This window comes from Chiloscyllium punctatum, chromosome 9, assembly GCF_047496795.1.
Source record: "Chiloscyllium punctatum isolate Juve2018m chromosome 9, sChiPun1.3, whole genome shotgun sequence".
Classification (NCBI taxonomy): Eukaryota; Metazoa; Chordata; class Chondrichthyes; order Orectolobiformes; family Hemiscylliidae; genus Chiloscyllium; species Chiloscyllium punctatum.
In genome coordinates, this window is record NC_092747.1 from 34889013 (window position 1) to 34911504 (window position 22492).

General features: G+C 39.4%; 1 protein-coding gene across 1 annotated transcript in view; it reads right to left on the reverse strand.

Annotated features, from left to right (window-relative positions):
* Positions 1-6994: 6994 nt before the first annotated feature.
* The window catches only part of rfc3 (replication factor C (activator 1) 3), a 35029-nt gene continuing 19531 nt past the window's right edge, over positions 6995-22492 (reverse strand). Inside the window, exons 6-9 of the mRNA XM_072577223.1 lie at positions 22298-22434; positions 21583-21681; positions 16651-16720; positions 6995-7377 (exon numbers count right to left, since the gene is read on the reverse strand). Coding sequence (XP_072433324.1) covers positions 7186-7377; positions 16651-16720; positions 21583-21681; positions 22298-22434 — 498 coding nt within the window. The 3' untranslated portion in view covers positions 6995-7185. The remainder of the gene's footprint in view (positions 7378-16650; positions 16721-21582; positions 21682-22297; positions 22435-22492) is intronic.

Here is a 22492-nt window from a genome sequence, read left to right on the forward strand (position 1 = left end):
TGCTGGTTGTTGATATGGGGTCCTTTAAATTCATCACGAGCTGTTTCAGTGTGGTGGTAGGTTTGTGGGCTACCGTGATGTCATGGGGCCGGAGTAGTCTGGTCATAATCTCAGAGATGTCTTTAATGAATGACAGGGTGGTTAGAGTCTCTGGGAGTGTTGTGTCTTCTGTTGTGCAGCAATCGGCAGACTGCGCTTATCAGGTACATGTTGTTTCTGAATACGTTGTACAGGTGTTTTTCCTTAGCTTCTCATAGTTCCTGGGTGCTGCAGTGCATTATGGCTAATTTAAATAATATCCTGATGCAACTCAGTTTGTGAGTGTTGGGACGATTGCTGCTGTAGTTGAGTATCTGGTCAGTGTGTGAAGCTTTCTTGTACGCGCTGATCTGCAGCTCTCCATTGGCTTTTTGTTCTACTGTTGCATCTAGGAAGAGGAGTCTGTTGTTCTCTTCCTCTTTGGTGAACTTAACATCTTTATTCGTATAATGTGCTTGTGAGTTTCTTCTAATTTGTTGCGTTTCATGATGACAAAGGTGTCATCCACATAGTGGACCCAAAGCTTGGGCTGCATCGTGGGAAGGGCTATTAATTCTAACCTCTGTATAACTGCTTCTGCTAAGAGTTTTGATATTGGTGATCCCATAGGCATCCCGTTGATTTGCTTGTGGATCTTTTTGGTGAAAGTGAGGCGGGCTGTGAGGCCCAAGTCTATTTGTTTGAGGATGCTGCCCATGCTGATGGAGTTGGCGTTGTCAAGCATTTGTATCCTTGGTTCATCTAGTAGTGAGGCCAATGTTTCTTTGACAAAGGTGATGTTTATTGATGTGAATAGGGTTTTCACATCGAAGGAAACCATGACCACCACCTCGTCTACCTTGATGTTAAGGAATTCCTGGGTGCAGTGGATGGAGTGGATTGAGACTTCTACCACGTGTTTCAGTTTGCATTGCAGTTACTTTGCTAGTCTGTATGTCAGTGTACCAGGAAGTGAGATTATGGGTCTGAGGGGGGCCTTTTGTTCATGTACCTTGGGCTGTACTGTTTGGAGTTTAGAAGAATGAGGAGATCTCATTGAAACATAAGATTCTGAAGGGGCCTAACAGGGTAGCCACAGAAAAGATATTCCCCTAACTAGCGAATAAAGAACATGTGGGCACAGCCTTAAGGTAAGGGACCAATAATTTAGGACTGATGAGGGGGAACATATTCACTTAAAGGGTGAGAACCATTGGAATTTTATCGCTAGAGTTAGGAATGCTTCCATGTCGAACATATTTAAGACTGGGATATACAGATTTTCTGTTTCCTACAATGAAGGGATATTAGAAGCAGGCAAGAAAAATCAAGAACAACCATCTATTTCTGCTCCTTATGTTCTTATCAAGTCCAGTGTCATTGGTCTCGAAACATTAACTCAGTTTTCTCTTTCCTGATGCTGCCAGACCACCTGACTTTCTTCAGCATTTTCTGTTTTTGCTACCTCGCTGGGGGAATTCTGCAATGTAAGCTGTACCATCTTTCACATGAGACACTAAATCAAGGCATTCTCTCAGGTAGGATATCTTAATACGATTTCAAAGATGAGGGATTTCCAGTGACTTGGCAATATTTATCCCTCAGTTGAAATTGCAAAAACAATTGCTTGGCTATTAAAACATTCTCGTTTGTGAGAATTTGCTGTATACATGTTGCCTATCCATTTCCTAAATTACAATAGTAACCACAGTTCAAAAGTATTGAATTGGTTGTAGAGTACTTTGAGATGTCATGAGAGGTATTATATAAAAGTAATTTTTTAAATAAACCAGTTAATATCATTTCTTTGAGCTCTTTTACATGGTCTTTGGTATGCTTTTATTTTAATTATTTTTCTTTTCATTCATGTTATAAACTCATTTAATTTCAGTTTGCTAATATCAGAAATATTTCATGTTGGCAGCAAATTGGATTTAAAAGCAGGAGGTCTCCACTGTGTGAGAAAGTGATAGGAATTCAATAATAAAGCCTCAAGGAAACCTTTCAAACACAAAATGAATAATAGGGTAATGATATTTTGCCAGAGGTAAGTGTGTCTTTAACTCAATATGCACCAAGATTGATGAAATTACATTAATGAGAACTTATGGAGTAGAGTTTATGGGAATGCATATATCATTAAAATAGCGATAGCTAAAAGGATGCACTGCTGTTCAATAAACAAAAGCAGCTATAAAACAAAATTAAAACCAATATTTATACTTCGAATGAATCCTAATTAAAGAATTCTTAACCTATTGGGGTGAATGACAACAATTTATTTTCAAATATAGATTATGGGAATGATCGTGTGCCCAATACCTTGTTATCTTACAGTAATCTATAGAATAGCTCTAAAGCTGGTCCCAAATCAAATCCTGATAATGGATTTTAAAAAAGGCCTGGGCATAGACGTGGCCTACTGTGATTCCAGTTCTTTTAATTTTAGTATAATTGCTAAAGTACATGTGAATAACATGTACATTTATGAGGCAGAGGTCAAGCCCCTTTGACAACTAAAACAGAAACACCCAGATAGGCTCACCTTTCCTCATAATCTGTTCAAAAGTAAAAGTGTGATAAGTGGTATAACCTACCTCTGACCTCCCAATCGGTTATAACTGACTGGCTAAATGAAATTAAATTCTTTCATTCACTCTATAATCACCCAATAATAATTTATCTAGCTCCAACAATGAACAAATTAACAGAACTAACAAACTGAACAGTTCCCCTCTAACTACTAACTATTCTGAATAAAACAAGATTCTAATGGTATGCTGTTCTAATAAATACAAGTCCCACTTATATAACAAAACAATAGAATTTAGTCTCTCGAAATTATAGCTGGAATAAGTCTTCTGGAATGCTCCACACCCTCTCCACTGATTTTTTTTAGGAATGCCTCCTCCTTAGAATTCTTGCATCAGGAACACCTCTCTCCGTCAAATTCTTGTCAAGAATATTAGCTAAGAGAGCCATTGTCAGATGATAATTACTCAGAGTTAACCTCTTCAGATGGCAGTTTGCTCTCTGCTGATTTTCAAATGTCTTCTGTTGACCTATTCCTTACAATTAGATAGGTTCTAGGTTGTCAAAATTTAATTGGTCCTTAGTCTCCAAGTGCCTGGTTTAAATTAATTAGCTAAATTTAAAACTCTGTTGTCTTAGTAAAAATGTTGCTTTGCCTGCTAACAATATAGCCTTTTGATACAAATGTTTAAATTAAAATCAGAGAGAAGTACAGCACGGAAACAGACCTTTAAGTCCAACTCATCCATGCTGACCAGATGTCCCAATTTAACCTAGTCCCATTTGCCAGCACTTGGCACATATCCTTCCAAACCCTTCGTATTCATCTACCCATCCAGATGCCTTTTAAATGTTGCAATTGTACCAGCCTCCACCACTTCCTCTGGCAGCTCATTCAATACGCGCACCACTCTCTGCATGAAAATATTGCCCTTTAGGTCCATTTTTATATCTTGCCCCTCTCATCCTAAACCTATGCTCTCCTATCCTGAACTCCTTCACCCTGGGAAAAGACGTTGGCTATTTATCCTATCTATGCCCCTCATGATTTTATAGACCTCTGTGAAGTCACTCCTTGGCCTCAGACATTCCAGGGAAAACAGCCCAGCCTATTCAGCCTCTCCCTATAGCTCAAATCCTCCAACCCTGGCAACATCCTTGTAAATTTTTTAGACCCTTATGTTTCACATCCTTCCAATAGGAAGGCCAGAATTGCATGCAATATTCCAAAGGTGGCCTAACCAATGTCCTGTACTGCTGTAACATGACCTCCCAACTCCTAGACTCCATACTCTGACCAATAAAAGAAAGCATACAAACACCTTCTTCACTATCCTATCTACCTGCAACTCCACTTTCAAGGATCTATGAACCTGCACTCCAAGGTCTCTTTGTTCAGCAACACTCTCTTGGACCTTACCATTAAGTGTATAAGTCCTGCTAAGATTTGCTTTCCCAAAATGCAGCACCTCAACTTACTAACTCGACCGTCTCTGTTCACATCCAAATCATTTATGTAAATGACAAAAAGTAGTGGACCCAGCACCAATCCTTAAGGCACTCCACTAGTCACAGGCCTCCAGTCTGAAAAAACAACCCTCCACCACCACCCTCTGTATTCTACCTTGGAGCCAGTTCTGTATCAAATGGCTATTTCTCCCTCAAGCATCTGCAACTGGCAAGCTGCTGCCCAGACAATCATTTTTAAATTGCTAAGCGGGGGGAGGAACCATAATCTTTCAAAGGGACCACACTCTCTCTCTCTCCTCCGCCCCCCCCCCCCCCACCTAACATTTTACAAACATCAAATGCTAACACCCTGTCTTCCAATCCACAAATACTGTACCCAACTTCGCAATAACACACACACACACATATTAGTAGACTGACTGGATAAAAATCGTATTTTATGTCATACCTGAGCATGCTGACCTACATGGTAAAATTACAGTGCTTTTTTTACAAATCTCTTGATATTGTTGCCTTTCCTAATCTCTAATCTTCTCCAACCCACAATTTTAAGACATCTTTCATTATTGTAATTCTGGCTTCTTGTACATTCTCCATCATAATTACTTGATCATTAGCAGCCATGATATCAGCTGCCTAAATCTTCCATTCTGGAAATCCCTCCACACAACTCTCTGCCTGACATGTTTAGCCATTGTTGTGGTTCTGTTCGCTGAGCTGGGGATTTGTCTGGCAAAAGTTTCGTCCCCTGTCTAGGTGACATCCTCAGTGCTTGGGAGCCACCTGTGAAGCGCTTCTGTGCTGTTTTCTCCGGCATTTATAGTGGCCTGTCTCTGCCGCTTCCGGTTGTCAGTTCGAGCTGTCCGCTGTAGTGGCCAGAATATTGGGTCCAGGTCGATGTGTTTGTTGATAGAGTCTGTGGATGAGACTCGTCAACCTGGACCTAATATACTGGCCACCACAGTGGTGGAGCTTCTCGTCAAAAGAAAAAAGGTAGCTGACATAAGGTGGAGGTAGCTAGGGTCAAGCTCAGCTCTAGAGGATTACAGGCAGGCGAGGAAGGAGCTCAAAAATGGTCTGAGGAGAGCCAGGAGGGGGCACGAGAAAGGCTTGGCAGAACGGATTAGGGAGAACACAAAGGCATTTTACGCTTATGTGAGGAATCAAAGAATGGTCAAAGAAACAGTAGGGCCGATCAGGGATAGCATAGGGAATTTGTGTGTGGAGTGTGAGGAGGTAGGGGAAGCCCTAAAATGAGTTTTTTGCTTCTGTCTTTACGAAAGAAACGGACTTTGTAGTGAATGAAACCTTTGAAGAGCAGGTGTGCATGCTGGAATGGATAGAGATAGAGGAAGCCGATGTGCTGAAAATTTTGTCAAACGTTAAGATTTACAAGTCGCCAGGCCCAGACCAGATTTGTCTTCGGCTGCTTTGGGAAACGAAAAATGCAATTGTTTCGCCACTTGCAAAGATCTTTGCATCCTCGCTCTCCACTGGAGTCGTACCTGAGGACTGGAGAGAGGCAAATGTAATTCCTCTCTTCAAGAAAGGAAGTAGGGAAATCCCTGGCAATTACAGACCAGTAAGTCTCACATCTGTCATCGGCAAGGTGTGAGAAAGGATTCTGAGGGATAGGATTTATGACCATCTGGAAGAGTATGGCTTGATTAAATGCAGGTCATGCCTCACAAACCTTAAGAGTTCTTTGAGGATGTGACTAGAAAAGTTGATGACAGTCGAGCTGTGGATGTGGTATATATGGTCTTCAGTAAGGCATTTGATAAGGTTCCCCATGGTAGGCTCAATCAGAAGGTCAGGAGGAATGGGATACAGAGGAACTTAGCTGTCTGGATACAGAATTAGCTGGCCAACAGAAGACAGCGAGTGATAGTAGAGGGAAAATATTCTGCCTGGAAGTCAGTGGTGAGTGGTGTTCCACGGGGCTCTGTCCTTGGCTTCTACTGTTTGTAATTTTTATTAATGACTTGTATGAGGGGATTGAAGGATGGGTCAGCAAGTTTGCAGACGATACAAAGGTTGGAGGTGTCGTTGACAGTATAGAGGGCTGTGGTAGGCTGCAGCGGGACATTGACAGGATGCAGAGATGGGCTGAGAGGTGGCAGATGGAGTTCAACCTGGATAAATGAGAGGTGATGCATTTTGGAAGGTCGAATTTGAAAGCTGAGTACAGGATTAAGGATAGGATTCTTGGCAGTGTGGAGGACCAGAGGGATCTTGGTGTGCAGGTACATAGATCCCTTAAAATAGCCACCTAAGTGGACAGGGTTGTTAAGAAAGCATATGGTGTTTTGGCTTTCATTAACAGGGGGATTAAGTTTAAGAGTCGTGAGATCTTGTTGCAGCTCTATAAAACTTTGGTTAGACCGCAATTGGAATACTGCATCCAGTTCTGGTCGCCCTATTATATGCTGCCTGGACTGGAGGGCTTATCTTATGGAGAGGTTGACTGAACTCGGACTTTTTTCATTGGAAAAGGAGGAGGAGTGGGGAACCTAATTGAGGTATACAAGATAATGAGAGACATAGATAGAGTCAATAGCCAGAGACTATTTCCCAGGGCAGAAATGACTAACACGAGGGGTCATAGTTTTAAGCTGGTTGGAGGAAAATATAGAGGGGATGTCAGAGGCAGGTTCTTTACACAGAGTTGTGAGAGCATGGAATGTGTTGCCAGCAGCAGTTGTGGAAGCAAAGTCATTAGGGACATTTAAGACATTACTGGACATGCATATGGTCACAGAAATTTAAGGGTGCATACATGAGGATCAGTGGTCGGCACAACATCGTGGGCTGAAGGGCCTGTTTTATGATCTAATTAATGAAAATAACTTTCAAAGCAGCGATTTACTATTACACATTTCCTTATTTTTTTCCCCCCCAGTGTTAAAAAAGATTTCAGGCAATTGTTTGCGGCCCTGAATTATAAAATAAAAAATGCACAAAACAGATTGAATTCTAATAGAAATGATGCTATTTATTGTAGATTTAGACAGATTTATTTACAGGTTTCAGATTTGATATAATAGGACAAAGTAGGAGACAAGAATGATTCAGTTGCCTATAATATTGAAGGTCTTAAGCAAAAGTTTCTATGATTCTGTTTCCCAAAATGAAGTCAGAACATCTTTATAAACAGACATAACATTAGAACATCATAGCTTCCAGACCATCTTCCATAAATTGCTTGTAAATAGCCATAAACTTGGCCACAAATGCTTCCAGGTGATAGATGGCCTTGCTGCCAAGCTGTAGACGATGTTCATAAAATGCAGCCATCTGTGCAACCTCCCCCTTAAGCAGACCGTCACAATTGTTTAATAACTCTGTCAAGAGACCCTTAAGACACAAAAATTAAACAAAAGATTTTAAAAATTTAGTTTACTATAAATAGACTGAACGACTCTAAACTACAAATTATCCAATGACATTAATTGTACTGATAAGGTTTGATTAATGCATATTTCTGACTCAGTTCAATATGAAATGTCACAAACAACCATAGTCATTTCAGTGATTTTTTTTTGTTCTTTTCGTCCTACGATTATTTGTTTCAATAGCTGGGCATAAATTCTACTCAGACATTCAAACCCAACATTAGTTGATCTGATTGCTCATTAAATGCAATTCCATAAAAGGTAAATTCCTTGAAGTTATCATTTCAATAACTGCACCCTGCAGGATTTTACAAATTAATTCAAAGCAAAGGAACAATTCTCTCGCGGTTCAATTATTATTGTATCCAGAAAAGCATGTGGGTGAAACTACCACTTTGAAATGAAATTTTGGATTTAGTTTGTTTTTCCTACATTAACAGTGTAAAATGTAGAACAACTGATGTGGAAAATCACAATTTAAAAGGAGACCTGTGAATATTTCCAACCGACAAGACAGATTTCAGAAAATTTGCATTAAGTATTTAAAATCTATATAACTGTACTACACTGCAACAAAAATGACAGCATTGAGCACTTTGTTTTGGTAAACAACCAATAAAATTATGACCGATTATTATTTAGTATTTAATTGCGAATTTGCATTTCCTTTACACTAGGACAAAATTAGTGAGAAATTTCAAATGTCTATGCCAGCACAACTATAAAGTTTGGACGTGCCAAAATTTCATTCCTACCTTCTTCAGTCCACCCATATAGCAAAGTTTGCTTCCAGATATTAACGATGTGTTAAGGTAACAAAGATTGGGGCCTTAACATTCAAAGATGTGGTGATATTTAGGATTAACAGGAACCAAGAAAGAAAAGTGAAGAGATAACTCTGTTAATTCATAGTGGCACGGTACATTAAGGATATATGACCATTGTTCAGGACGTCATGATATGGAATCAGTTTGGGTACAGAGGAGATGGAGTGAAGGTAAGAAGTCACTTGTGGTAGCAGTTCAGAGATCCCAACGGAAATCACAATGTAGGACAGTATATACATGAAGAAATAATGGGTTCCCGTGACAAAGGTGATTTTAATTTATAAGACCATAAGACATAACAGAAGAAATTAGGCCCATCAAGTCTGCTCTGCCATTCAATCATGGCTAGTAAGTTTCTTTCCGTAACTCTTGATACTCAAGAAACTATCTATCTCAGTTTTAAATATACTCAATACCTTGCCTCCACAGCCTTCTGTCACAATGAATTTCCATATAGATTAGATAAATTCGTTTGACATAGGTAGCCTCGGCAGAGTACTTTCGGAACACTTTCTTAGAGCAAAATGCTCTATGGCCAATGAGACAGATTATTCAAATCAAGTAAGGTGTAATGAGACAGGATTATAAATTACCTCTTTGTAACATAGAAATTTGCTGGAATAGACTATTGAGAAAATTTATCACTAATGTGGTCACAGGGATGTAATTAAAATTGTAATTTGGAACTGAATATAATAATAAATAATATAGTAATATATATTCTGCATTTTATATATATATATATGTAATATATAATAATTGTGATCTATATCAACTTCAGTGAAGCGTTTGACAAGGTTCCCTATGGGAGACTGGTTAGCAAGGTTAGATCTCTCAGAATACAGGGAGAACTAGCCATTTGGATACAGAACTGGCTCAAACGTAGAAGACAGAGTGGTGGTGGAGGGTTGTTTTTCAGACTGGAGGCCTGGGACCAGTGGAGTGCCACAAGGATCGGTGCTGGGTCCTCTACATTTTGTTATTTACATAAATGATTTGGATGCAAGCATAAGAGGTACAGTTAGCAAGTTTACAGATGACCCGAAAATTGGAGGTGCAGTGGACAGTGAAGAAGGCTATCTCAGATTACAACAGGATCTTGCCCAGATGGGCCAATGGGCTGAGAAGTGGCAGATGGAGTTTAATTCAGATAAATGCGAGGTGCTGCATTTTGGGAAAGCAAATCTTAGCAGGTCTTATACACTTACTGGTAAGGTCCTAGAGAATGTTGCTGAACAAAGAGACCTTGGAGTGCAGGTTCGTAGCTCCTTGAAAGTGGAGTCGCAGGTAGATAGGATAGTGAAGAAAGCATTTGGTATGCTTTCTTGTATTGGTCAGAGTATTGAGTACAGGAGTTGGGAGGTCATGTTACGGCTGTACAGGACATCTGTTAGGCCACTGTTGGAATATTGCATGCAAATCTGGTCTCCTTCCTATCAGAAAGATGTTGTGAAACTTGAAAGGGTTCTGAAAAGATTTACAAGGATGTTGCCAGGTTGGAGTATTTGAGCTATAGGGAGAGGTTGAACAGGCTGGGACTGTTTTCCCTGGAGCGTCAGAGGTTTACAAAATTATGAGGGGCATGGATAGGATAAACAGACAAAGTCTTTTCCCTGGGGTCAGCGAGTCCAGAACTAGAGGGCATAAGTTTAGGGTGAGAGGGGAAAAGATATAAAAAGATCTAAGGGGCAACTTTTTCACACAGTATGTGTATGGAATGAGCTGCCTGAGGAAGTGGAGGTGGTTGGTACAATTGCAACATTCAAGAGGCATTTAGATGTGTATATGAATAGGAAGGGTTTGGAGGGAAATGGGCCGGGTGCTGGATTGGGTTGGGATAAGTGGTCGGCATGGACGGGTTGGATCGAAGGGTCTGTTTTCATGCTGTACAACTCTATGACTCTCAATAATGTGAAAAGAGATCACAATTCATCTTAGCTCCAGGTGTGCTTTCTATAATTTTTTCCAATGTAAATATTAAATGTGGAAATTCTTTATTGGCACAATATGATAGGAGAATTGTATTCAGTGAATTATGATGATATATGCCTTTAAAGGGAGTTGTTCTGTGCTATTTTTCTTGAAGGAGGGCGGGTTGTAAACATGACGCTGAGGTTTCTGCTCTATGAAAAGCAGAGTAAATAGCTTTGGGATTTAAAAAAAATTAGACAAAAGCAGCATAGTGGCTGGAGTCAGGCTCACACAGATCCAGGATTTTCGTTTTTGCTTTCAATTATTGAGGTTGGGGTTTGGAGTTGAAGCTGCTGGATAGAGCTCTCTCTTTGCTGCCGGATTCATTCAGTTGGTGTTCCTTCTCCTGGACTGGAGGAGATAGCAAGTGAATTTGCCTTTGCCAAGGTTGTATGCATAGGATACTGCTATATTAAAACAGTTGATGAGCAGTAATTAAACAATATATTATTTTAAGTATTCATTTGTTTGCATTTTAACTGTGGTATAATAAGAAAGTGTTTTGCTTAAATAAACCAAGTGAGTCACACCTGGAATGTAGCACCTTAAAAGTTAACCCGAGATAAAAGTTAGGCTCGACCATACATCCTTGATATGGTTTGATTTGGTTCATAACAAAAGGGTCAAGGTAATGACCTGGACAGTCAACAAATGTAAACGCATTGCTTGATAGCAATTATTCAGTTTGTGGGAAGGGAGAGAGGGTTAAACACTAATGTTTTAAATTTAAATAAGGCAATTATCAGAGCATCGCGAAAGATCTGGCTAAAGTGAACTTGGAAATTAGGTTATGGGATTAGTGGAGTAGGGATGCACTGCCAGATATTTAAGATGATGAATATTTCATTTAAGGATTTAAATATAAAATGATAGTGCAGAACACTTGAAAAAGTATTTCTTCACAGTAGAGAAATAGATAAGGGAAAGATGCATCATCCATAGCTAAAGTTAAAAGATAGCATAAATCTAAAAAGGAAAAGCATATAATTCTGTGAAGAGAAATGGCCAGTCAGTAGATTGAACAGAATATTAAAGAATAAGAACTAAAAGATTAGTGAAGGGTAAATTTGAGTACAAAAGAAAGCTAGCTACAAGAATAAATAGGCATTGAATTTCTACAGTTATTTAAAAGGAAAATACATGTAAACTGAATATTTGTTTTCTACAGCATGAACCTGAATAGGAAATTAATCAAAAAATAGGGAAATGGCAGATGAACTGAACAGATATTTGGTGTGACTCGGCACTGTACAGAAGACACATACATCCAGTTCTACATGCCAGTGAACTTATGGGAGAGCTTCAAATTTCTGAGTACTGGCACAGTTCTGGGGTAGCTAGGAGTTGTACGTGATGAATGGATTGCATCTTAGCTGGACTGGGATGAAAACTCTTACAGGGATATTTGCTAGTGCTGATGTAGAGAGTTTAAACTGGATTGGCAAGGTGGGAGCCAAATCTAGATCAAGCATCAAGTAAGAACAAAAATGAAAAAATAATGTTAAGGCAAAATTAAAGGCTCTCTTTCCAATGCACTCAGCATTCACAAATGTTTGAGGACAAGTTAGAAATTCAGGTGTGCACGTCTTTCTTAATTGCCATTTCAGAATAGTGGCTACAGGTGGACCAGAATTAGAAAATAAATACCTTAGGAGAATACACAAAAAGGAAAGAGGTGGGGTTGCATGTTTGATAAGGGACAAAATTAGTATATCAGAAAGTGACAATCTCAAATTGAAGGATATGGAATAAGTTTGGGTCGAGGAAAGAAACAGCAGGAGGAAGCAGATGTTGGTAGGAGTTGTTTGTAAGGTAAAAACAATGACTGCAGATGCTGGAAACCAGATTCTGGATTAGTGATGCTGGAAGAGCACAGCAGTTCAGGCAGCATCCAAGTAGCTTCGAAATCGACGTTTCGGGCAAAAGCCCTTCATCAAGTGGCAATGTTGACCACAGTATAAGCTTGGAAATTAGAGATACAATGCAATGTAATGTAATGTGGGTAATATCACAATAAAAGGCAACTTCGATAATCAGCACTACTATAGAGGACGGGTTTCTTCAGCGGTATATTGAAGAACCAAAAAGAGATCGGGTTATTTTAAATTTATTATGCAATGAGAAAGGGTTAATAACCTCACTATAAAAAGGAGCCTTTGAGAAATTGTGACCTTAAATGATAACATTTTACATTAAGTTTGAAATGTAATATAGTTAACTCTGAAACTAGGGTCTTAAACCTGAACAAACAATACTAAAATGTTGGAAGGGGAGAGTTTGGCTATGGTGTGGATTAAGAAAACAATACAATTTTAACTCGAGTCAAGCAGTAATCAGTATTTAAATAAATATTTCAAGTTCTGCAATACATCTACATTCTTCTAAGGCACAAACACCTAAAGGGAAAGGCGAACCAATTGTGATTAATAAAAGTAATTAAGGATAGCATTACATTAAAGGAAGTGGCTTTTAACAATGCAAGAAAAAGGTGGTAAGTTTGAGAATTGGGAGCAATATAAAACTGACAAACACAAAGAAAAGAATACAGAGGCAGGCCAATGAAAAAGGGTGATTGTGTAACTTCTTTAGGTATACAAAAAAAAATCTTGGATAAATATGGGCCCATTAAAGTTCAGAACAGGACAATTTATAATGGAGGATAGGTAAATGGAAAAGAAAATAAATAATTATTCTGGGACTATTGTCATGGAAGATGATGCAGAAATTCAAAGAAACTAGGAAAACTGACAACATGAAAGAAGTTAGCATTAGTAGAAAGATAGCTGACAGATGAAGTTCAATATGAAAAAGTGTGAAGTGGCACACTTTGGTACAAAACAGCATAAAATAAAGGGTACTATTCTAAAGAGTGCAGGAGCAGAGAGACCTACATAAGACATTACAGGTGGCAGAGGAGGTAATGTGAATTGGTAATAGAGCGCAGAGGGCCCTGTGGTTCAGAAATAGGGACATTGAATATAAGAACAGGAGATAACGATGAAATTTTACAAGACACGTTAGAGTTCAGCTGCAGTGTTGTGCACAGATCTGGCTGTTTTTTAAGACTTTAGTGAGCATGTTGCCGTAATGAACAGCAGTGTCTAGCTTGCTGATTCGTTGTACTACATGGTGTCAAGGGATTCAGGGCAAGATCCAGAGTTGTGCTACTTATGGAAGGTTCCTCATTCTCTCATTTTACAAAATGGTGAAGAATTCCAAATCCAGAGTGAGTGTGTAGAAGTTTAATTAAGATGACGAATTGGAGAAATTGATGATTTGGAGATGCCTGTGATGGACTGGGGTGTACAAAGTTAAAAATCACAACACCAGGTTATAGTCCAACAGGTTTATTTGGATGCACTAACTTTCAGAGTGCTGCTCCTTCATCAAAACCACCTGATGAAGGAGCAGTGCTCCGAAAGCTCGTGCTTCCAAATAAACCTATTGGACTATAACCTGGTCTTGCGTAATTTTTAACTTTGGAGAAATTGAGACTGTTTTCTTTGGAGAAGAGGGGGCTATGAGGAGATTTGATTGAAGTTTTCAAATAAGTGAGTGGATATGGAGAACCTGTTACAGTAAATGGATGAAACCAGAGGGCACAATTTTGAAGTGTTTGGCCAAATAAGCGGCGAGAAAAGCTGATTCACACACTGAGTAGTTAGCATATGCACTGCCTGGAAGTATAGTTGGGGCAGGTTCAATTGTGGTAATCATTTAAGTAAGCTTTTAAGTTGTTCAGACAAGAACTTTGAGACTTTTAAACCACACACACAAGGTGAATAGGCTTGCAATCTCCCTAGCATGAGATTCTCCCAGCAGGACTCTGGGAAGAAGTCAGAATCTGGGTCTTGAATGTATCTGGGTTGGATGTATAGATCCTTACATGTCAAGTAAAATCTTCCTATGCATTAATGCCTTTTGTATGCATCTGCTAAAGTTATTTTTATACTTGTCAAATATACTGCTTGCACTTAAAGGACTGACTAAGAATAGTCAGCATGGCTTTGCGCATGGGAAATAATGTCTCACAACTTGATTGAGTTTTTGATGAAGTAACCAAGAGGATTGATGAGGGCAAGGCTGTGGACATGATCTGTTTGGACTTCAGTAAGGCGCTCGACAAGGTTCCCCATGGGAGACTGGTTAGCAAGATTAGATCCTATGGAATACAGGGAGAACTAGCCATTTGGATACAGAACTGACACAAAGGTCAAATACAGATGATGGTGGTGGAGGGTTGTTTTTCAGACTGGAGGCCTGTACCATTTTGAAATAGCCCAGCAACCATTACTGCCAAGCACTTTTAAAATGCCGATCAGGTAGAGTTACATCCTTCATACAAATGAAAGGTACTGTTTGGAAAATGGTGAAGAATTCCAAATCCAGAGTGAATAAATAGCACAACTCTGGATCTTTCCCTGAACCCCTTAACACCATGTAGTACAACGAATCAGCAAAGTGGACATTGCTGTTCATTACGGCAACATGCTCACTGAAATCTTCAACTTTGGCCCCAAGCCCATACATTGTTAACCAAGTCAAAATCCTGGTGAATGTCTAAGGTCACCAAGATCCTAAAACTAAACAGCCAAAGTTATCAAACTCCCAGCCAATATCTGTTATCTGTATGCCTAAAAATTGTAGTGCAGCACCTATCCGATAATTGATCAAGCTAGAAAAGGAGAGCAGATTGAGTGCTCACCAAAGAGGTCTTAAGAAAGAAGCACCCATGATTAAGTCCTCATAATAATAGCTCTTACTAAAGATGCTTTTCAATGGAATCTCTAAACAGGTAAAATTGCCATTAAGCTCAGCATAATACAAATTATCAAATATTCCACTCCCTAGGTTACTGACATCATTTTATTGCTAGGTTAAGAACAAGGACTGCAGATGCTGGAAACCAGAGTCTAGATTAGAGTGGTGCTGGAAATGCAAAGCAGGTCAGGCAGCATCCGAGGAGCAGGGGAAAAAAAAAAATCGACGTTTTGGGCAAAAGCCCTTCATCAGGAATAGCCATTTTATTGCTAGTCTGAGACAGATGGTTCAGGTTACATCTGGGTAACAAGACTAGAGCTCGAAGAAACAGCTGAACAGGTTATCAGAGGCATCTGTCTTCACCTCAACTCAATTCAACTTGTACACCAACAAGCTAGCCACAATCCAGTTCCAAACGCTTACCTATGCTAATTAAAACTAGTAACCTACAGGTTCAGACATGTTAAAATAATAATATTGCAAAACTGAGCCTGACAACTGCAAGACAAAGTGTCTAAAACTCTGGATCTGTAAAATCGTTTAACACAATCACTGGGTAGCACAATCACTAGGCTCAGTTAGCACTGCTGCCTCACAGCACCAGGGACTCAGGTTAGATTCCAGCTCGGACGATTGTGTGAAGTTTGCATATTCTCCCCGTGTAGGTGTGTGTTCCTTTCCACAGTCCAAAGATGTGTAGATTAGGTGGATTGCCATACTACATTGTCCATTGTCCAGGGATGCTTAAGGATTAGCTATGCAGGGCTATAGGGATAGGGTACAAGGTGAGCCGAGGCAGGATGCTCTTTGGAGGGTCACTGTGTACTTGATGGGCTGAATGCCCTGCTTCCACAGCACTGATGCTAAGGAACTAAACACCACGTTAAAACATAATCCCCCACCTAGTTTAACTGATACACCAGCAGAACCCTTAATTACAGAAAGCACACCATATCTACAAGAAAAAAATTAAAACCTACAAGTACCTCTTTCTTATGGGGATCACTGGCAAGGTCTCCAAGGACCTTTGCTCATGCCATCGTGTACTCAACTAGAGAATACCATGTCCTTGCATGGTACAAATCAGTTCTTGACAAACTTAAATGACATGCACCATCACAGGTACTCTTCAAATCGGTCCCTGAGCAACATTCCTGCTCTACACCTTTTACATCATAAGGTTAACTGCAACAGAAATCTACAAATAGGTCTATTCCAACCCAACTCTGCCCATATTCAATGAGCTCCTTGACCAATCAGCAGGACACCCTTGCACCATACCTCCCATAAACTTACCACACTGACTGACAGCTGTGGACGTATGGCCAGAGAACACATTCACCAGAATGCACTCATTTTAGACGCCATTGGCTCGAATTTCCAATGGCAAATGGGTCTTTTATGTTGTCTCCAGATAAACCAAAGCCTCTGTTCAGCCACCTAATATCAATGGAGTTACCAAGTTACCAAGAGCATCCAGGGTACAGTTGTTTTGCAGGTGGTGGATGCTCACTTCCTAAACTTGAACATGGACTTAAAGAATCCATTGGGCCACAGACACGTCTATTGTTTTGTGACCAAGATGGCCAACTTGCTCAATTATACCAAGCATTTTAGTTGGCCAGAGAACATCAAGTATTATGTAACATAAATTAAGTCATAAATCTGTTATATACCTTCATTATTATTTCAGGTGGTATGCAGTGGGTCAGGAGCTCGTACAACCGTCCACGCACTTCAAGCAGTCTAAAAGCAGAGACAAACATCTTAAATAACATTTTGTATAATTAATTTAATGAAACCTTTTTTATTGCCATTAGGACCAAATTAATATTTCAGCACTAATTATGCTTTGAGAGAGTGATCTAATTTACATACTGTAACAAAAATTGTTGCCTCTATTTCCTTTATTACTTCACTATAAAATGCTTCAAAAATGCCATAAAAGTTTGCATTTAATACAGTATAACATTTTTATATGGATATTTTATTGATCAGACTTCACAAAATTTCATTATAAATTGTGCTGATACCAATGCTATGCTGTTTAAATATTAGCAAACCAGAAAGCTGACGACTTCTACTGGAAAAGTATCTACAGTGTAATCTGCAATATCATTAATCTCCAAATAGAGCACATACATTCCAAGATTTTCTAATAAGTGTATAATTTACTGTACAAAGTGCCACCTTACCATAGCCTAAAAGGTGAAGGCAAAAAAAAAGATTCATTGACATAGGTTCAAGGAAAGAGGAAAGGATAAGTGAGGAAGGAAGGAGAAATGTATTGTAACAGTACCTTCCCGACAACATAACCTCAAGACCCTAAGAACAAAGATTTGTCAAGTTCTAACAAATGCTTGAAAAGGTGCTTATAAATATTGATGCTGCCAAGAAAGAAAAGAAAAAATGAAAAGGAGGGGGAAAAAAATTAAAGGTTGTTGCATTGCACCTTTTGTCACTTAATTTTGCTCACAAGCAATTACTTACTTTTGAAAAGAAGTCAGGAGACTAATTGTTTCAAATTTCAATGTAAGATTCTCATATGTAGTAGTTACTGGATATGGTTTCATCTTCCAGATCTGCAATCATACCGGTTTTCACCTGAGCTTCTACTACCTCTACACCTTAGCCCTGCATTAGTTTCATCCTTAAAAGAATTTCTTTCTTAGGCCCGTTCTTAAAACCCAACTTGTGTTACGTCCTTCTAAATCTCCCAGATGGCTATCATAGACAATTGACTTACTTTTGCCACCAATCCCATGTCCATTCTAGGGAGCAATGTGTTCTGTGGTCTCATCCCCCAATAAAACAAGCCTTAATATCAGGTGCATAGTTTTTGCCACAGACTATCTTATCTCATTGTATGTTGGTAAGCTTCGCTTGGTCAGGAAGGAGAGACTACATCCAAATTGAGTCACAGCTGAGTGTATATATAGTTCAGGGAATTTGGAGGCAGAGGAAAAGACGTGCTTTGCGCTTGCTTTTTTGTCTCATAGTTCGTAAGCTTTTTTTTTAAAAACAAAATTAGTTGTTTTCAGGCTTAGCATTGTTGGAAATAGATATTGTTTTCTGTGGCCAGGATCCAGAGTACTGAAGCCTGTTGCCTTCCCGATGCCAACATTTACATATTTCATCTGGGCTGCGCAGGAATGCGCAGTGGGAGGGGAAAGATCCATTTGTCATAGTCCACACAGGTGCCAATGGTATAGGCAAGTGAATATGAGCAGCTATGGATTAACCTTAAAAGCAGAATCAAAAAAGGTAATAATCTCCAGATTTCTACCTGAGCCAAGCAAATAGGCACAGAGTCAGCAAGAATAAAAAGAGGTAAATGCATGGCTCATAGATTGGTTTGGGAAAAATGGGTCTGAATTCATGGGAATGGGCAATAGTAATGGGGAAGGAGGGAGCTGTTCCAATAGGACAAACTCAACCAGGGACAACTATGATAGTAAATGCAGGACTGAGGGTTCTGTACTTAAATGTATGCAGTCTATGAAATAAGGTAAATGAACTTGTAGCTCAGATTGAAATCAGCAGGTACAATATTGTGGGTATCTTAGATGTGACTGTTAGGGAATCAGGATTAGGAACTAAATATCCAACAATACACGTCCTAGCAAAAGGACAGGCAAACGTATAGAGAGGTAGGGTTGCCTTGTTAGTAAGAAGTGAAATTAAGTCGATAGTAAGAAGTGATATTGAGTCAGAAGGCATAGAACCTGTATGGTAACAGCTGATGAACTGTAAAGGGAAAGAAAAGCCCTGATAGCAAAAATCAGGATGTGGGGAAGAAAATAAATCGGGAGTTAGAGAAGGAATGTTAGAAATGCATTATTACAATAATCTTGGGAGACTCAATATACAGGTAGACTGGGAAAATCAGGTTGGTAACAGACTTCAAGAAAAGGAATTCATGGAATTTCTAGATGATGCTTTTTTGAAGCAGCCCGAAGAGGAAGCTGAAGATAAAGGAACTCCAAGGGGGCAGTCACCATAATATGATAGAAGTCACCCTGCAGTTTGAGGGGGAGCAGTTGGAGTCCGAAGTAAGAGTATTACAATTGAGTAAAGGCAACTGCAAAGACATGAGGGAGGAGGTGGCCAGAGTTCGTTGGAAAAAGAGACCCTGGCAAGGAAGATGGTGCAGCAGCAATGGTAAGTTTCTGGAGCTAACTCAGAAGGCACAGCAGAAATTCATTCAAAGGACGAAGAAACATTAAATGCAGGATTATGCAACCACTGTTGACAAGGGAAATCAGGGACAATGTGGTGAAGATTAGTTGGAAGCCAGAGGACTGGGAAGCCTTCAAAAATCAGCAGAGGGTAATGAGAAAAGCAATAAGGGGGTGAGACGATGAAATAAAAAGAAACCCAACTAGTAACATGAAAGAAGTTTGCAAGAATGTTTTTACAAAATGAAAAAGGCAAGAGAAAGGCAAAAGTGGACATTGGACTGCTAGAAAATGAGGCTATGGTAGTCGTAATGAGGAACAAAGAAATGGTGATGTTTGGAGATGCCAGTGTTGAAATGGGTTGTACAAAGTTGAAAATCACACAACATAAGGTTATAGTCCAACAGGTTTAATTGGAAGCACTAGCTTTCGGAGCACTGCTCCTTCATCAGGTGGTGATGAAGGAGCAGCGCTCCTAAGCTAGTGCTTCCAATTAAACCTGTTGGACTATAACCTGGTGTTGTGTGATTTTTAAAGGAATGGTAGAGGAACTAAATAGGTATTTTGCATTGTTTTCCAATGGATGTACCAGCATAATACCAGAATCTCAAGGAAGTCAGTAGGCAGAGGTGAGTGTAGTGGTCATTACTAAGGAGAGGGTACTAGTGAAGCTGAAAAGGTCTGAAGGTGGATAAATCACCTTGACCAGATGGATTACACTCCAGCTTTCTGAAAAGACACCTGAGGAGATTGTGGAGACATTGGTGGTGATCTTTCAGAAATCAGTGGAGTCAAGGAGGGCCCTAGAGGCTTATGTGACATAATTGCTTAAGAAGGAAAGGAGGCAGAAGACAGGAAAGTATAGGGTGTTGAGCCTGACCTTGGTCGTTGATAAGGTTTTACTGTTTGTTATTAAGAATGAAATTGCAGAGTATTTGGAAGTGCATGATAAATAGGGATGAGTCAGCATGGCTTTATTAAGGGGAGGTAATGCCGGAATGAACAAGTTAGACAAAAGGAGTGCCACTGGACGCGATCCATTTGGATTTTCAGAAAGCCTTTGACAAAGTGCTGCTATATTAGATAAGGACCCACAGTGTTAGGCGTGAGGTACTGATATGGCTAAAGGTCTGACTGACTGGCAGAAGGCAGGGAGTTGGGATAAAAAGGTCTTTTTCAGAATGGCAGCCAGTGACTAGTGGAGACCTTATTGAGATCACAACTATTCACATCATACATTAACAATCTGGATGAAGGAACTGAAGTTGCTAAGTTTGTAGATGACACAAAGATAGGTGGCAGATAGTGTTGAGGAAGTGGGGATGCAGCAGAAAAACTTGGAAGGACTAAGAGAGTGGGCAAAGAAGTGGCAGATGGAACACAAATGTGTGAAAGTATTAGGCTACGCACTTTGGTAGCAAGAAGAGATGCATAGACTATTTTATAAATGGGGAAAGACTTTGGAAATCAAATCAAAAGCACAAAAGGACTTGGGAGTCCTAGATCAGGATTCTCTTTAGAACAACATGCAGGTTCAGTTGACAGGTAGGAAGGCAAATACAATTTTACCATTCATTTCATTTCAAGAGGGCTTTATCACAAGAGCAGAGATGTACTGCTGAGGCTATACAAGGCTCTAGTCAGACCAGATTTGGAACATTGAGAGAAGTTTTTGGGCCCCATATCTAAGAAAGGATATGCTATTGATGCAGGGGATCCAGAGGAAGTTGAGAAGAATGATTCCAGAGAAGAGGAGCTTGTCCAATGAGGAACAGTTAAGGACTCTGGGTCTGCACTCAGTTTGGAAATGAGGGGGAATCTGATTGAAACTTACATAATATGGAGAAGCCTGGATACTGTGGACAGGGAGATAAGGTTTCCACTAGGAGAGGCTAGGACCAGAGGTCATAGCCTCGGGATGAAGGGACGAACCTTTAAAACTGTGATGAGGAGGGGGAGGAGGAGGAATTTCTTCCACCAGAGAATGGTTAATCTGTGGAACTCATTTCTGCACAGGGCTCTGGAGGCCAAGTCTTTGTGTGTATTTAAGTCAGAAAAAGAGTCTTGATTGGTAAGGGGATCAATGATTATGGGGATAAGACAGGAGAATGGTGTTTGGAAACCTATTAGCCATGACCAAGGGCCGAAGGGCCAAATGACCTAATTCTACGTCTAAATCTTATGTGAGGTTCCAAGTGCTGACTTTTGAGCCTCAACTAAGATGAAATGACATATTGAGCTTTCAACTGAAGGTCAACTATTAGGTCTACCTAGTCTATATCTACTTTGAAAAAAAAGACTTGTGACAGTAAGTTCAATTATGGCAAAACCCAAACACTATAAGAATCATGTAATAGATTGCAGGCCAAAAAAAAAAGCATGAATCCCTCCATTTTTGGTTGCAAATAAAGAAAATTCCAGGAGCTTTACCTTTGTGGTGTTTGCTGGCTGACAATAACATTAGCAGTTTCTTGGAGATATATTTCCCAATCTGTCTCAGGAATATCTTGATCTGCTATAAATGGATATCTAAAGAGTATAAAAATACATTTACAAGTAAAATCAAAACAATCTCAAGTCTCTCATTTCTGTTCTAAGGGGCAAATGCACAGCAGTTGAATTAGTAGAAAATTATGCATTTTCAAGTTTGCTACTTTAAAATGTTCTAAAATGTGTGTAATGATGAGTATTTTCAAAATGCTTGAAATCACAAAGCATGGTATGACGGTATAGCAGATTAGCTGTTACTATAGTATCATTATGTTATGAGACAAGTAATAGATGCATGTCTCAACACGTAGTATTTCTTCCAGATTGCGATAGTTACATTCCTGTGCGACCCTGTGTTATACAAAAATTGTGCAATACAAATGCAATTAAAGAAAGTGTTGGCAATGTAATTGTGTTATAGCTAACACATACTTTAAAAGTTTGCATTTTAGAAACAGCGTTCCCTCATCACCAATTGCATTACAGCCAATTTGCATTAATGAAATACTACTTATAGCAGAACTACCTGTACAAGCTTCAGAAGTTGAATTCAGTTACACAGAATTCAGAGTTACCTCAAGAGAGGAGGTAAAACAGTATTTCCGGTAATATTCAAGAATAAATTAAATATATCTTTTAAAAATGAGTTACTTACTGTTGAACCCTGCAGGCTTCGCACATAAGCAATGCTTTCCTCAGGTTGCGATTGGATTTTTCTGCAATTTTCTTACCCAGGTCTTGAGGAAGAACAAGACCTTCCTTCTTGCAAACTCCACTCAACACATGACAAATCTGGGAACAGATAAGCACGAATTATCATGTTCACAATGTTGTAAAATATGGTCTAAAT